Source organism: Hemitrygon akajei, chromosome 27 (assembly GCF_048418815.1).
Source record: "Hemitrygon akajei chromosome 27, sHemAka1.3, whole genome shotgun sequence".
In the NCBI taxonomy this organism is placed as follows: Eukaryota; Metazoa; Chordata; class Chondrichthyes; order Myliobatiformes; family Dasyatidae; genus Hemitrygon; species Hemitrygon akajei.
In genome coordinates, this window is record NC_133150.1 from 16235114 (window position 1) to 16253255 (window position 18142).

At 40.1% G+C, this 18142-nt stretch overlaps 1 protein-coding gene across 1 annotated transcript in view; it reads left to right on the plus strand.

Annotated features, from left to right (window-relative positions):
- lgr6 (leucine-rich repeat containing G protein-coupled receptor 6) overlaps positions 1–18142 on the plus strand; it is a 312367-nt gene that overhangs the window by 191249 nt on the left and 102976 nt on the right. Inside the window, exon 4 of the mRNA XM_073030423.1 lies at positions 1269–1340. Within this exon, the coding sequence (XP_072886524.1) occupies positions 1269–1340 (72 nt within the window). The remainder of the gene's footprint in view (positions 1–1268; positions 1341–18142) is intronic.

Sequence of the window (18142 nt, forward strand, 5' to 3'; positions counted from 1 at the left end):
GTTTGAAACTGTTTTCTGGTTTTCACTCCATATCTCTCTTCCGCAGAAAGCTCAATAATAACTCTTCTAACTTTCATCATTTTGTAGATAAGATTATGCATTTCCACCTTGCTATATCTTGTTATGGGGTTATTGAGTGATCGAGCACAGAAACAGACCCTGCAGCCCAACTCATCCGTGCTGACCAGGGCACCCACCAAGCTAGCCCCAATATTCTGTACTCGGCCCGTATCCATTTAAGCATCTAAATCCCAGTTGTCCATGTACTTGCCCAAGTGCTTCTTAACTGATATGACTAAACCTGCCTCAATCACGTCCTGTGGCAGGTCATTCCCTATACTCGCCACCTTCTGCTTAAACTTTCTTCTCCAAACTTCAGAATTTTTAGCAATCATGATTAACAACCCAATTCAGTTTTGTTCTTTTCTCTGCTTAGCCAAGAGGACAAGTTCATTGTTTGTCTGCCAATCTCTGCCTGAGCTTATTTGACTTGGCACATAAAATAAACTGAACTTGAAGCCTTTCTGGTTGATGTTCTTTTGCTGGTTATGTGCCATGTTCTATGACCTGGGCAATCACGGCCTTTCCATGAACACAATTGTTCTTGGCAAAATTTCAGCAGAAGTGGTTTTCCATTTCCTTCTTCTGGGCAGTCTCTTTACACGATATGTGATGCCAGCCATTATCAATATGCTTCAGAGATTATCTGCCCGGTGTCAGTGGTCACAAAACCAGGACTTGGCACATGCACAAGCTGCTGATATGACTATCTCCCACCTGTTTCCATGGCTTCACATGATCCTGATTAAGGGGCTAAGGAGGTGCTACACCTTACTCAAGGGTGACCTGCAGGCTAGTGTAAGGCCTTACAGCTCCTTTGGTAGAGACATATCTCCACCCCACCATCCATCTGGTCTCAGTAGCTCTGTATTATTTTCCCTTATAAGCCAAATGAATCATAGCGAAGCCATTTTTGATGGGTCTCGTAATTCCATAAGGAGGCAAAATCACAATACCAAAGAAATTAGTATAAGTCAAAGGGTTAAAACTCGATAAAACAGGCATTAGAACCCATACATATATAAATAAGAAACCTAAAGGCTGACTTCAATGGAACCAAATTTTGGGAGGAGAGTACAGCCTGCGGCCAAAACTCTCACACCCATTTGTCACAAAAGACTACCTTCCACCCTTAAAAGCAGTTTGAGTGAAACTGTATGTCAAATATCTTTGAAAACATCAAGTAATTTTTTATTTCTTTTCAATAGAATGTTGCAAAACAACCAGCTGAAGAGGCTCCCATGTGAAGCACTGTGGGATCTACCCAACCTCCAGTCACTGTAAGTTGTCAATAACTGCATATTCATTCATTATCGGAAGTCAATAGTATCTGCATTCTGAAACCTTCACTTCAAATCTTATCTCATTAACCATGACATATTCACATTGATTCAAAACTGACACTTGCTGTATTTTGAAGGATGGCCATGTGAAACATAAACATGTTTTTAGATGAGTTTATAATTTGCCCTAAGCTTTGCAATAATATACCTTGTGCAGAGCATAAGAAAAATATTCTATACTAACGATGAGGCTTTTGCTGATTTTATATGAACATAATGATCTGAAACATTTGATACTGCATTATCTTAATTGATAATGTTTGCTAAGGGCAAGAAACTGAATGAATAACGACTTGAGCTTATGAAAAGCACAGCCTCAAATATTTAACAACTTTGGCATTACAATATTAAGACTTCTAAATTCATATCATCTTTAAAACCAAAATGCAATTATATTTATACAATGAGGAATTTTATGTTTATGGAAAAATAAACTGCCTTCAATTCCTAAGCAATTTTATAGAGTCTCTTAATTGACCGATTAACCAATTGGCAAACAATTGACATCACTTTTCAATTATTTGCTTTTTACATTCTCAGTTATGTTCCCAAGAAAATTGCTCCAAGCTTACAAAATTACACCACACCGACTCTTATGAACTTTCATGCATTTGCATTATGTTTTATAGAAAGAATATTCTGTACAAAAAAAATGAAGGAAGCACCTTTATTTGAGTAGATGACCAAACATTCATTGTAGATCACTAGTTTTAATTTACAGCATCAGAAGGTACAATGAAGAGGTGCTATTTTGGTTAATTTGCAATTAGGGAAAGCTTTTCATGTAACAGGAGACTGTATCCAGACAAGAAAATTGGATAACATTCACATGCTCAATAAACAAACATTGCCTTCATTACACTTGATACCATTCAAGGACAGTACTTCCAAAATCAGATAAGAATGAATGTAAAAACCAAGTTGCAGATAACAATACCCACATCAAGCAATGAACTACACTGAACTTTGTTATGTTTCCTACCTCCTTCATTTTAACCCATTTGTGATGGGCCTTGGTTATCTTTTCCTTAAAAAAACAGTAATGTCTTTGTGTTCAAAGCTGAATGACAATTTTTCATTCAGATCTTAAGAGGATGGTGAATACAAAAGTGAGGGCTCTGTGCTCAACCATTTGAAGTAAACGTTTTCATTGGATTTCAAGTTGTGCATTTATTGGTTGGAAACACCTGATTTTTATATTTGAATTTGTGTCACCAAGGCAAGTGTTAATATGGCTTGATTTTGAAAGAAGTTTAGTCCTGATCTACCAATAAATTGATGTTACCTGTTCTTTCCATTAACCTTGAAATGACTGAATTACACAAAATACCTACATTATAATTGCTGTATTGACAGCTGCACAAACCTCCCAGGAATTTTCATGTTGAACTGGCAATGACCATCGCAAACTATTCATTCTGTTCCTATTTTTCCGGTCAGTTGAATCTCACCACAATTACTCCCCATCAGTGTACAATATAAACGTCTTTAAATTATTCAGTTCACAATACAGGTTAGCATTACTGGAGCAATACAGATTGTCTTCCAATTTACCCATAAGTGAGCATTGCAAGTTCCTCCATTAAGGAAATTTTTTTTAAAAAATTCCTTCGAATGCACTATAGGCTCCACAAGATTGGTTAGTGTACCTGGCAGAAAACAGGCAACAGAAATTTACAAGGTGCTGGGAATATTATTGTCAAACAGTGAATTGAGCTGGAGTTTTAAAAAATGTTATTCAATACAATAATGTTTGTTTCCTAAAAGAAATATGCTAATGACCACTTCCAGGTTTTGTACAGTCCAAAAATTTGACACTACATATCCAAGTATAAATCTTTACTTAGAGACACGACACAGAACAGGCCCTTCAGGCCAACAAGACATGCTGCCCAAGAACCTTACTCTCTCCACCCCGCCCATCAACCCTAGCCTAATCACAGGACAATTTACAATGACTAAATAATCTACTAACCAACGTGTCTTTGGACTGTGGGAGGAAACTGGAGCACCCGGAGGAAACCCACATGGTCATGGAGAAAATGTACAAACTCCTTACAGATGGCTCCTGAATTGAACTCCGAACTCTGACGCCCCAAGCTGTAATTACACTGGCTAACCACTGCACTATCACTTTTGTATCCATGACACAAGGCTGAGGTGACATTTATATTTATTGATTAATTTAGCGATACAATGTGGAACAGTCCCTTTCGGCCCAACAACCCACACCACCTGGCAACCTGCCTACTTAACCCTACCCTTATCACAGGACAGTTTACAATGACCAAATGGTCTACTAACCTTTGGACTGCAGAAGGAAACCAAAGCACCTGGATGAAACCCATACAGTCAAGGGAAGTACATACTTCCAGACAGCACTGGAATTGAACTCCGAACTCCGATGCCCCGAGCTGTAATCCTGTCATGATAACTCCTACACTACCATGGCACCCCTAACATCTTGTGCAATATTAACATCCCCTTTTGGAGAATTACAGAGAAACTTGAACTAGGTTGTACTGGGAGAACCCATTGGTGAACACTTCAGGGACAATCAGGTATTCACAATGCGATACTTCACCCTGGATTGCATCAAATTTTCCATGTATCTACTGCCCCCCATTATCTCTCATCCATCCAAGGCTGTACTCTCTAGATCTGCCGGACCCCAGACACCCTGCAATGCCAGGAAACCTTCATTTATAGATTAGTGCAAGTAAACAAACTTCCACACTCCTCTCCCACCCCCACCGTCAACATCATTTCTGTTAATTCTAGTTAGTGTTGGGAAGCCAGTGGCTGAATAGTTTTTAGCAAATCCATTGAGTTCAGCAGAATTTGTAGAATTCATTTTTTTCAGTTTAACACCAGGATAAAAAAAAATCACCAGTTGTGGAAAAAACATGTGCAAGTTTTCATATACTGGTTAATGCATGCAACGTTAAGCCTGTACCTGTTAGCAGGCTGCTAATTGTGGCAAAAAAAGACAGTACTAGAAAATCAAGCTAAACTTGCTTTACCTATGGAAAAAAAATGCTTGTTACCTTAATTAATTCCCTGGGGTTCATTTTTTTCAGTTTTTATTTTTGCATTCAACTTATTGCTCTTTCCCAGAAAGAGGAAAAATATCTATTAGTCAAGTTTCCAGAGAAGTTAGATGGATCATGGTATGTCCTACTTACTAGTTTTAAAGCAAAGCAAAATGCGAAGGTTGATTCAGTTTTGCAAAGACAATTGCACAGTAACCGCTGTACCAATGCTACTACCAAAACTTAGGAAAGCCAACTCAAATAATTTACCTATTAAAATAATAAAAGCACAGATCTCTCTAAAGCAAGCATTCCCAACCTATTTTGTGTCACGGATCCTTACCATTAAACGAGAGGTCCATGGTCCTAAGGTTGGGAAACCCGGTCTAAAGCATCATTAACTCAGCACCAAATCTGCAATGTCAGACTACTCATATTTAGGTAGACAACTTAAAGCAAATAGACTTTGAAATTGCAACGGCCCAGCTATTGACCTGAAGAAACCTCGGAGAGTTGTGGACGCAGCTCAGCACTTCATTGAAACCAGTCTCCTCTCTGCTAGCATTGCCTATACTTCTTGCTCCTTCAGCCAGTATAATGAAATATCTCACCCACCCCAGACATTCCCTCTTCTCTAATTTCCCATCAGGCAAAAGAAACTGCCTGAAAACACGTACCCAGGCTTCTACTCCACTGTTTTAAGACATCAAATGCTTTCCTAGTATAAGATAGACTCTTGAGCTCTCAATCTACCTTGTTATCATCTTGCACCTTACTGTTCACCTGTTCTGCACTTTCCTCTGCATACTATCATTGTTTTGCCACAATGCACTGTGCAAAGATTTGTTCTGTATGAGCAGAACGTGAGAAAAGCTTTCACTGTATCTCGGCACATGTGACAATAATAAACCAATTCCTTTTCCAGCAGTTGCCACTTCAGCTGCATAGCATCGGCAATATAATCTTTCAAGTTTTACCTTTAACCTGTTTATTGTTAACTGAAAGTTAACAGTTGCTTAGCTGTCTGCCAACATAACGTTGTAGTAACCAATGTGCGGAACACACATACACAAAGCTCCAGTTTCCTTACTCTGGGATGACGCCTATCCTGAATCAATCCCAACAGGTGCTTTTCTGAAGTACAACAGTGCTATTTATATTCTAACTGAATGACACCCTGGAGAAAGTTCAAAAGCAATAATTAAATCTCAAGGTTCAGCCATACACCTCGGGAGTGGAATAATTCATGATGTTTTCTGCACACCTTCAGTTCGATTACTAAAGTCAGCTGTTCAGTTACAATGTCAACAACTGATTAAAGACTATTGAAACATGGATAAAGGAATCACTGATATTATACTTGGGTTAAATTATAACCATAATTTCACAATGTTCTCAGCTCTTGTAATTCAGTTATGTAATAAACGTTGGCATTTATTCTGGTTAAGAATCAGAAGAAATAAACAAACTTAAACTACATTGTAGAAATAATATTTAATTTATCAGAAGGCTTTGAACATGCAAGTTATTGCACTTGATAATGTTTGTTCATTTTAACATTTAAACACTAAATAAGAAATTGTGAAATATTGCAAAGAAACATTTACGTTGGCGTAATTGGTTCACTTAATGTAACTGTACTTCAGTTTTCATGGATTTCAGCAAGGCATTTGACAAGATACCCCATGCAAGGCTTATTGAGAAACTAAAGAGGCATGGGGTCCAAGGGGACATTACTTTGTGGATCCAGAACTTTTCCCACAGAAGGAAAAGAGTGGTTGTAGTCGGGTCATATTCTTCATGGAGGTTAGTGGCCAGTGGTGTGCCTCAGGCATCTGTTCTGGGACTCCAACTCTTCGTGATTTTATAAATGACCTGGATGAGGAAGTGGAGGGATGGGTCAGTAAATATGCTGATGACACAAAGGTTGAGGGTGTTGTGGATAGTGTGGAGGGCTGTCAGAGGTTACAGCAAGACATTGATAGGATGCAAAACTGGGCTGAGAAGTGGCAGATCGAGTTCAACCCAAATAAGTGTGAGGTGGTTCATTTTGGTAGGTCAAATATGATGGCAAAATATAGTATTAATGGTCAGACTCTTGGTAGTGTGGAGGATCAGAGAGATCTTGGGGTCCAAGTCCATAGGGCACTCAAAGCTGCTGCACAGGTTGACTCTGTGGTTAAGAAAGCATATGGTGCATTGACCTTCATCAATCGTGGGATTGAGTTTAGGTAATGTTGCAGCTATATAGGTCCTTGGTCAGACCCCCACTTGGAGTACTGTGCTCAGTTCTGGTCACCTCACTACAGGAAGGATGTGGAAACCATAGAAAGGGTGCAGAGGAGATTTACAAGGATTTTGCCTGGATTGGGGGGCTTGAGAATAGGTTGAGTGAACTCTGCCTTTTTTCCTAGGAGTGATGGAGGATGAGTGTTGACCTAATAGAGCTGTATAAGATGATGAGAGGCATTGATCGTGTGGATAGTCAGAGTCTTTTTCCCAGGGCTGAAATGGTTGGCAAGAGAGGTCACAGTTTTAAGGTGCTTGGAAGTAGGTACAGAGGAGATGTCAGGAGTAAGTTTTTTACACAGAGAATGGTGAGTGCGTGGAATGAGCTGTCGGCAATGCTGGTGGAGGTGGATATGATAGGATCTTTTAAGAGATTCCTGGACAGGTACATGGAGCTCAGTAAAATAGAGGGCTATGGGTAACATTAGGTAATTTCTAAGGTAAGGACATATTTGGCACAGCTTTGTGGGCTGAAGGACCTGTATTGTGCTGCAGGTTTTCTATGTTCTATGTACTAGTCAATATTCTTTCACAAAGTATTTTGAATTTAATGAATTAATCCATTGGTATTTATTGTTAATTATTAGGAAGAGCTCCGGTGAAATATAGAATTGCAAACCAAATGTATAGGTAAAAATTCTAATGGAGGTAAAGGAGAGATTTTCTCCTACTTCCTCGCAAATTTATGTGTATCCCTCCTAGAAAAGTTATGCAAAAATTCCTCCGTTCCAATTTTCATCACTTAAAAAATTAACTGCTTCTTTTCTGGGTCACAAAAGAAATCCCTTGTAGCTATAGTTCTTTTTTTAATGATGGGAAGAAGACCCCAGCCAGGGTCAACACCTGTAGGGTCTCGGCCCGATATGTCAACCATTTACTCTTTTCCCTAGATGCTTCCTGGACTGCTGAGTTCCTCCAGCACTTTGTGTGTGTTGCCTTTGACCCATGTAAAGCTGCGGGGTCTGATAACATACCTGGTCAGGTACCAAGGGACTGTGCAGCCAGTTAACTGAGCTTCCAAAAGGTATCTTCATCATCTCTCTGGAACAAACAACCGTCCCCTTAGGCTTCAAAGTGGCCATCATTATCCTAGTGCCTAAGAGGGTGAGAGTAACCTGCCTTAATGGCTCTGACGTCAACAATAATGAAGTGCTGTGAATGGCTGGTTATGGATCGCATTAAATCCCATCTTCCTGCTACATTGGGCCCTTTGTAGTTCATATTTCACTCAAATTTGGTACTGTAGTCCACTCTGGCCTGTTCCACCTGGAAGATGGTGCCTCATATGAAAAGATGCTGTTTATCAATATCAGCTTGGCGTTTAATATAAATCAGCCTAAGAAACTGGTGGGTAAACTGTTATTGTTGGGTCTCAACACCTCCTTCTGTAACTGGAACCTGGACTTCTTGACAGAAAGGCCACAGCCAGTCTATTTTGGCAGAAACATCTCTAGCTCCATCACTCTGAACACCAGCACTCCCGAGGGCTGCATGCTCAGCCCACTGCAGATCATACTGCTGACGCATGAGCGCACTGCTAGATCTTGTTCAAACCGAACCATCAAGTTCACTGCTGACACAACAGTGGGTTGCCTTACCAACAACGATGGTGAGACAGTGTACAGATAGGAGGTGGAGTGGCTGATAGAATGGTGCAAGCATAGCAACTTGAGTTTCAACATGGACAAGACCAAAGAGATGATTGTGGACTTTAGGAAGGTGCCGTCTGATGGTCCTCGTTGCACATACATGGCTCCTCTATGGAGAGACATGGGAGCACCAGGTTTCTGGGAGATCACATAACAGATGATCTCACTTGTTTGGTCAAGACCTCTTTGGTCGCGAAAGCACATCTCGCCTCCACTTCCTGAGGAGATTGAGGTGAGTGAGCCTCTCCCTCACCCCCTATTTTAACCAATTTGTACAGGAGCACGATCAAGGGTGTCCTGACCAGATGCGGCACCACGTGGTACAGGAATTGTAGGGAATTGCAAGACTGCTGACAACAAGTCCCTACAAAGGATTGCAAGAACTGCTCAGAGAATTATCAAGATCTCTCTTCCACACTTTTCAAATATTTATCAGGAGCAATGGATATGCAGTGCCCTTAGCATTCTCAAAGATCCTTCACATCTGTCCAACAATCTCTTTGACACCCTACCATTAGGCAGAAGGTACCATAGCATTAGGAAAGAGCTGTTAGGATGGGAAACAGTTTGTTACCCGATTCGGATATGACCCAAGTACGGAGTGAGAAACACTGAAGCAGGTCGATAGTTCACAGACTTTAATGCGTACAGTGTTAAAGGGAAAATAAACAATAAATGCTTGGCCAAATAGGACTATTAACTAATACTCTCAAATGGAGAATGAAGTCTACATTGCGGCTGAAAAGAACATCTAAGCATTAAACGAATACTGCTAGTTTTCAGTCAGTTGACTCGGAAGTCCAATTTCTCAAGGAAGGCTGAATGCAAACAGGCAGCGAAGCATTGCTGTGCTCTGTCCAAGTCTCAACAAGCACTACGACAACAAGTATGGAATTAAATACTATCACAATTAAATAATAATTAGCTGACGCGTGCATTTTCAGAAGCGCAATTGCCATATCTACTGCGCTGCCAAATCCGTGGTTGTGACACAGTTTCTTCAGTAAGACCAGTGAACTCTCTGCCACCACCCTGTTCTCATCATGTATGATACACCAGTAACATTATACTGTTACTTTTTAAACTTACATTGTATATACACAATATTATTTGTTAATTTACTAGTGTTAATATTGTGAGTTATAGTGTACTTTGTATGTACTATGTTGTGTACCTGGACCAAAGGACCATTGTTTCATTTGGTAATATACATGTGTATAGTTGAATAACTGGACTTGAACTTGAATTTGAACTCAATATATCTGTAACCTTTGACATGGTTGATGATGCCATCTAATCCATCTTTCAACTGGGTGGATCTGCTTTCACCAGAAGAAGATGACACCAGTGATCAACGTGACCAAGGGCGACATCCTTCAAATGGTTCATGAACCTACTTCTTTCACTTCTTTTAGATCTTCTTTTTCTTTCAATGCAGTTCTGCTGCTGTTAGAGCCTGTTGGAATCTACATTTTGGGCCGATTGACTGATCTGATGTTTAACTGTTTCTGAGAGGGTTCCACGAGGCTTCAAGCAATATGTGCAGCCTTGAGATCCAGGAAGCCTGGAGACAGGGTGTGAACAAATGATTGACTCCCCTTCTCACCACTCTCACCAATTAAAGCACTGAAGAAGATTGAAATCGTCAAGGAATGAGCAGGTGTTTCACACCATCTACCAGTCTCATGCCCTCAGCTGCTGGAGGAAGGTATCTGCGTGTGACTCTCTCTCTCTCTCTCTCTCTCTCTCTCTCTCTCCTCTCTCTCTCTCTCTCTCCTCTCTCTCTCTCTCTCTCTCTCTCTCTCTCTCTCTCTCTCTCTCTCTCTCCTCTCTCTCTCTCTCTCTCTCTCTCTCTCTCTCTCTCTCTCTCTCTCTCTCTCTCTCTCTCCCCCCCCCCCCCCCCCCCCCCCCCCCCCCTCCCTCTTGCTGTTCCCAAAAGAAGGACCCTGCATTTGAATGGTCTCGCTCTTCCTTGATGTTATCAGAGGATGGTACCGAAGTTCTGGGTCTGTGATTGTGGACTGGACTCGCTACTTCACATTCCAATGCATTTCTGGTTTCTGGTCACTCCTTGTTTTCTTGTTATTTTGGCAATTTTGAATCCGGGCAGCCTCCAGATAGCAAGCACTGAGCTGAACAGAATGTGGCTGGACTGTTTCAACTTTATGTTTTATACTCAGTGTTTTTCACTTTTTTTTGCTGTTTGGACAATTTTTACTGTGCATGAGAGGGAGTTTGATTTTTTTTGAACAAGTTCCATGGTTTTCTTTGTTTCATGCCTGTCTGTGGAGAAGACATTAATTGCAAGGTTGTGGACTGCATACATATTTTGATAATAAATGTACTTTGAATCTTGCTACTCTTTATAGCCATCCAAGGAATCCCAGGTAATATTCTTTTTGTTACCATTGTTTCCAACTTTCCATCTCTGGGTCTCAGCCCAAAACGTTGACTGTACTCTTTTCTATAGATGCTGCCTGGCCTGCTGAGTTCTTCCAGCATTTTGTGTGTGTTGCTTGGATTTTCAACATTTGCAGATTCTCTCTGGTTTCTATTCCTGGCCTGCTCCCATTCTTCATCCACGGGCTGTCAGGGAAAAGGCAGATGAATGGGGTTGATAGGGAAAATGAATCAGTCATGACCAAATAGCAGAATAGACTGGATGTGCTGAATGGTATAATTCTGCTCTTATCTCTTATGGCCTTATATTCCTGCCAACAAGATCCATATACACAACTTCAGCTTCCATTTGTATGCTGTTGTCACTCAGCAGCACCTCTCTAAAATCTCCCTCAATCCTCTTCTGATTTTACTTACTCTGCCATTATTAACCACACATTCAGATACTTGTATCCCAACACCTAGAAACTCTGACCTTCTACTTCTCCATAGCTTTCCTTTATTTTCTTTAAGGTGTCCAATAATGCATTTCCTTATGTAGCTTGAATTCATATTTTGTTTAACATTCCTGTGAAGTGCTTTAGTATGTTAACAACTTGCACTTATTTAGTATATTAAGTAAAATTAAGTGTTTTTAGGTGACAAGATTAACCACTGGTGCTACTGCAGATTGAAGATAACAGTAGGGAAACTTTTCAAATGAGTGACAAATGTTGTTGCACTTAAGCAGTCTGCATTGTCCGACACCAGCATTTACCATGTGCTGACAAATTGAAACTAGATCATGTTATTATGTTTCTTAATAGATATGCTGCCAAATCTGTCAAGTCCAATGCATTGGTTATTTTGCTTAGAAGTTACTCTGGGTCTTTGGTTTCTGTCTAGATTTGCAAAGGTAATTGTGAAGCCTTTTCTTAAGTTCATGGCCAATGTAAAGGGGATTCAAACAGTGCAGTGAATGCAGAAAAAGAAGAGAGAGTGAAAAGCTTAGTGGTTTAAAATGTCTAATCATGGAACCTTAAACTTTAGTGAATGGAACTTTGGGTTACTTGCGCCAAAAGTTATACAATTTTCCAATAGTTTTACCTAGCTGTGTATATCACTGATGATATACACAGTCTAAGTGAAATGTTTCGAAAATCATTTGAGTTTTTAATGAATGCTGGCTTTGCAGTTTATTGTTTGCCATGTTAAAGTAACCCTGTTAAATACACATTTACATCACTATTAAAAGTCAAGTTTAAGGTGGAATCTGCTCCGAAGATAATTGAGAAAGAAACTATTAATCAAATTCTCATTCTGATTAAAAAATTGTAAATGCAGTTAATTACTCTTTATGATACAGTAAGTTATCACAAGTGATTCATTCCTCTCCAATCACTAATGTCCATGAAAATATTCACAGAAATACCAAATAGAAATACTTTCTTTAAACTTGTGTCAGTATTCCTACTTAATATTAATTAATGACAGTAAAATATCAACTCAATCAAATTTTCATTCTGTTCTTCAAGTCAAGTTAAGTAAGTCAAATCACTTTTTATTGTCATTTTGACCATAAACTGCTGGTACAGTACACAGTAAAAACAAAACAACGTTCCTCCAGGACCATGGTGCTACATGAAACACCAGAAAACTACACTAGACTATGTGAGATACTAGACTATGTAAAACAACACAAAAACTGCACTAGACAACAGACCTACACAGGACTATATAAAGTGCACAAAACAGTGCAGGGCAGTACAATACAATAATTAATTAATGAATAAATAAATAATAAACAAGACAATAGGCACAGCAGAGGACAAATTTCAATACAATGATAAATGATGTAGACTCTGGGTATTGAGGAGTCTGATGGCTTGGGGGAAGAAACTGTTACACAGTCTGGTCGTGAGAGCCTGAATGCTTCGGTGCCTTTTGCCAGATGGCAGGAGGGAGAAAAGTTTGTATGAGGGGTGTGTGGGGTCCTTCACAATGCTGTTAGTTTTGCGGGTGCAGCGTGTGGTGTAAATGTCTGTAATGGTGGGAAGAGAGACCCTGATGATCTCAGCTGACCTCGCTATCCGCTGCAGAGTCTTGCAATCTGAGTCAGTGCAATTCCCAAACTAGGCGCTGCTCAGGATGCTCTCGATACATCCTCTGTAGAATGTGGTGAGGATCGGGGGCTGGGAGATGGATTTTTCTCAGCCTTTGCAGAAAGTAGAGACGCTGCTGGGCTTTCTTGGCTATGGAACTGGTGTTGAGGGACCAAGTGAAATTCTCCGCCAGGTGAACACCAAGAAATTTGGTGCTCTTAATGATCTCAACGGAGGAGCTGTCAATGTTCAGCAGAGAGTGGTCACTCCGTGTTCTCCTGAAGTCAACAACCATCTCTTCTTTTCAATGCACACAATTGACCTGAAAAAGACAAATACAAGTACCAATATATTACATATGTTGCACAACTACCTTGTACGATATATTTATTACCTTAATAGTGGAAAACATGCAGAATTTTTATCTAAAATTTAAATACATATATTTAAAATGTAAACTTATTTTTATTGTATTTGATGCATAGTTGATTGCAGGTTTGCAAAAAAACTTTAACTTGCAGAAAACACATTCGTGCAGAGTCTTTTGTATTACCAGCTTTCAAACTATCGAACAAATATGAACATTCCTAGACTTCTTTAAGTATGTGCAATATATACATTGAACCAGCTCTGTGTCTATTAGCCTACATTAAACAAAACATTAAATGAGGGAATTCAAGCCTTCAAATAAATTGACTAATTAAGGTATATGCTGGTAGAACAGAAAATCAGGATGTAACAGCTCTTTCGGTAAATACAGCCTTTGCTTTGATAACCATCTGTACAGACTAGAAAGATAACTTTTTTTGATTTCAATGCAATCCGGAATCAGCTGCTCCCAGAAGAAATGAAGCTAAAATTGACTAAATAAGGTATCAAGGGGGGAATAAACCAGCCATAGCTTCCTTTCTGATCGCTATCGGATGTTCCTTTGGAGAATGCGGGTTTATGTATCTAGAAAGTGAGGTCAAGATCAGGCCAAGTGGCAAGCCCTCTTGGTTGGACAGATGCACTCTAGTGAAAGTCACTTATAAAGTATGATTGATGGTTGTGAATTCAAGTGAAGTATGAAAGAATCAATATCCTCAGGGGGAGAAAACAGAAAATGTGAAGATTCTCTCAAATTGTCACTATGGATATTAATTAAGTTCTTATATGGGGGGCGGGGGGAGGTAACATCATTTCTGGCCTCTGTGCTCTGGATGTCAGTGTGTGACAACTAATTAGCATGGCAAATGGAATTTTTTTTACATCCACTTTGAGGAAGTTTTCGTCGTCTCTTCAGGAGTTTTGTGAGACATTGTCTCACTGTTCTCCCGCTGAGATTTTTACTGCTTTCCCGCTCCTTGACCGATTTGTACCACAGTTTGCCAGCTCATGCCTCAGCCATCCCCATCTCCTCTCTACACTATCTCCCTCTACTCTTCCAGTTCAGTTGAGGGGTCTCAAAATATTATCTGTCCGTTACCCTCAACCCACTGATTTCCTCAGCAGTTTGTACTTCGCTCCCCTCTCTTGTGTCTCTGGAAAAAGGAGATTACCCCATGAGAAAAAAAAATGAGCAATACATCAGAACATTCTAGAAAATGGAAGAATAAGAGATGATCATAAAGTCATAGAGAGATACGATCATGGGGGAAACTGACTCCGTGACCCATTGAATCCACGTGAACCACCATTTTACAGTAATCGTACATGAATCCCAACTTTTATTTGCCTCTTATTTCTCTTCAGCTCTCAGATTCTACCTTCACTTATACAGAAAAGGGTGATTTACAGTGACCACTTAACGTCCCAACCTGCATATCTTTGGGATTTGGAAGGAAACCAGAGCACCCAGGGAAGCCCCTGTGGTCGTGGGAAAAATGTGCAAAGTCCTTAAGATCCCAAGATCAGTGATGAACCCTAGTGTCTGGTGCTTTGAGACAGTGGTTCTACTAGGTCCGCAGGACCATAAGACATAGGAGCAGAATTAGGAGCATTCATTCCAACGAGTCTGCTCTGCCATTCCATCATGGCTGATCCCAGATCCCACTCAACTCCATACACCTCCCTTCTCATCATATCCTTTGACGACCTGACTGATCAGGAAACTCAACTTCTACGATTTATAAACTATTTTCACGGGGAGAATGCACAAACCCCTTACAGGCTGTAGCGGGAATTGAACCTGGGTTGCCTGTACTGTAAAGCATTGTGCTAACCAGTATGCTACCAGTCACTCTCTCATTGAAACATATAAATTCTGAGAGGGCTTGACAGTGTAAAACTGTAAACAAATTTCCTTTGCGGGAGAACTTGAAAGCCAAGAAACATTTAAGGTTTCAGGTGTTTTACATTGAAATGAGAAGGAACTTACTTTCCTCTGATGGCTATGAACCTTTTTACTCCAGAGAATTATAGGTCCCAAAGCTTTAAGAATAATACCTAAAGGCTGCTTTGTGTCATATTTACACAAGCAAATAACAAAAACACAACTATCAACAGATCATCTTTTAATGAAGGAAGTAACAATAGTACCTGATACAACAGTGCATCAAATATATATAATCTGGTACATTTAGATTTTAAAGCGACATCTACACTGGTTATACTGCTGGCCCTCTGAAAGGAAAAAGAAATCCACATAAAAAATCATTGTAATTTCACCAAGCTATAAATTCTTTATATCTCTTAGTTTCTTCATTAAGTCAAGTCAAGTCAAGTCAGTCACTTTTTATTGTCATTTCGACCATAACTGCTGGTACAGTACACAGTAAAAATTAGACCTTTTTCAGGACCATGGTGCTACATGAAACAATACCAAAACTACACTGAACTACGTAATTTAATTCTTTCTTGTACACTGTAGTGGTTTCGTGCACCAGCAATTCCAGAGGATAATTTTCCTAGAATAATTCCATTCTGAGAACGCAGAAGCACTGTCTATTGGAAGCCTTAAACTAGGGTGATTCATGAAGACAAGAGATTCTGCAGCTGCTGGAAATCCAGAGCACACACACAAAATGCTGGAGGAACACAGCAGGCCAGGCAGCATCTGTGGAGAGGAATAAACAGTCAATATTCCCAGGCTGAGACTTTTCATTCAGAGTGGATAGGGTGGGGGAGGAAGCCAGAATAGGAAGGTGGCTGGGGTGGGGGGGGGGGGGCAGGCACAGGAGTTTAAGTTGGCAAGTGAGAGGGGAAACCAGCTGAGGAGGAAGGTGAGTATGAGGGGGAGGGGGAAATAAATTCAGGAGCTGGAAGGTGAAAGTGGTAAAGGGATGAAGCAGAAGGAATCTGATGCATAAATGATTGCCTTCTACCAGCTGCAGATTTGTAATAACATTTCTTCTGGGCTACCATGCCCTGGACTTCATGGAGTTTTCCCTCCATAGTTGCTGAGTGTCCTGATGAGTACCTCCAGCATATTTTGTGTGTTGCTTCATTCCAGCATCTGCTTTCTTTCTTGTGTCTCACCATGGGTTAACATTTGTTGTATTTATTCTTCCGCTTTTCACACCGGCCTCTGAACCTCATGGAGCCTCCAATGGTACTTTTGTAGTTGTCGATTTCTACCCTAACGTGTTGGAGCATAATGTTGATTCTTGTCGAAATAGGCATTCATCCAGCCCTTACTGGCAGACAGACAAAGTGTTCATCACTACAAATCCATGACTCTCAAAAAGATGCTCATAGTATTAAACATAGTTTTTGTTACAGATTTAGAGATCACACACAGGATCAAGTAGATAAATCAGCCCAACAATGCCACCAACATATTCATCACTGGAATAAACCAAGAATTTATCATAAATCTTTTATTCCACTTCATGCCAGTTTGTTTTTTAGGAAGATCTTGATTACTAGAACTTTAGAGGAACTTGCCTAAGGGAAGCAAGTGAAGTTACCATAATGACTCAGAATGTGAATCTGACTCAGGAATTATTGGCTGAAATTATTGGCACAATATTACGTGAATCCTGATAATGTGTTAAGAAAGTCAGTGCCAGAGTGGGAGCACAGCTCTACATCTGATATTTGGTAAACAGTCTTGTTATTGGATCATTTTAAATTTATGCTTACAATAGATGTGGCACATGCTAGATATGTTCCAATTTTTTTAACTTCAGTATATTATTTAATATCTCATTATACCTAATTTGTAAGTCGGCTGGTAGTGTACTGTTATCAGAACCGGACTTTGAGTTGAGTGGTCCCGAATTCGAATTGGGCTGGCACCTTACACACTCTCCATCTGTGCTGGGCTGAGCATCGAGCTAGCAACTCAGCCTCGTAAAAAACAGACAAAAATGCTAAAGAAACAGTAAGGTTGCTGCCTGATCCACCACAAGGTGCAGAAAGGAAAAACACACACGTTGTTTGTGAAAGCAGTCCAGCACTTCACCATACCTCCATTTTCCTGCATCATTGCAACACCCTTAACTCTGTGTTGCCTAAAGTAAATTGTAAATAAAATAGAAATGCTTGTAATGTTAATTCCACAATCCATGGATAATTTTGTTGGTGCATTGGTAGCTAGAGCCCATTGCTGTTGGTAGTGTTATTTATTTTGCATTGTAAAAATACTGCACGTAGGAAGTATTTTTCTCTGTCCACCTGCTAATCTCCTTCTACGATAAAGTTCAAATCAGTGTGTCTGTTTCAGGCATCTGGTGTGGAGCTTGCAATTGATATGGCCTGCCTAACATAGTCTACTGGATTTGATTATGCCCTCTCAACTGGAGATGATAACTTAGGTTAGAATTAACCTAGGATACACTAGTTGGTTTTCCTTCCAGTGGGTTTGAAGGACTTCACAGATACAACACTTGGTGGTATTTTTCCAAAGGTTTGAGATGTTTGTTGCAGATAGCCCAGGTCTTCAAAGCTTATTACTGCTGCCCAGGAGACCCAGGAGAGTTTAGTGCCACTGACTCATGAAAGCATTTGGCCCACGACTGTTCAAAGTGTAAATGGAGCATTTAAGATGGAATTGAGATCTTGAGGCCATGCATCGGCAGTACACATAAGCAGCAGAAGGAGCGGATAGTCCCACAAACCACCCAACTGTTTCTCCATCAGCCACTTCTTTCCCATTTGTGGAAGAATCTCCAGTTCCTAGATTTCCAACCAACTTGGAACCCACAAACCCAGGATATTCTTGACGCTGAGACACTGTTTAAGAAGAAGGTATAATGATACAAGATTGATATGCAAAAGCAGTTTTGACTTGCTAATTATCTGCTAGCAGGATGCTTCAAACTTGGGAGCTTAAGCAGTGAATATAACAATTTTAAAATTTAAAA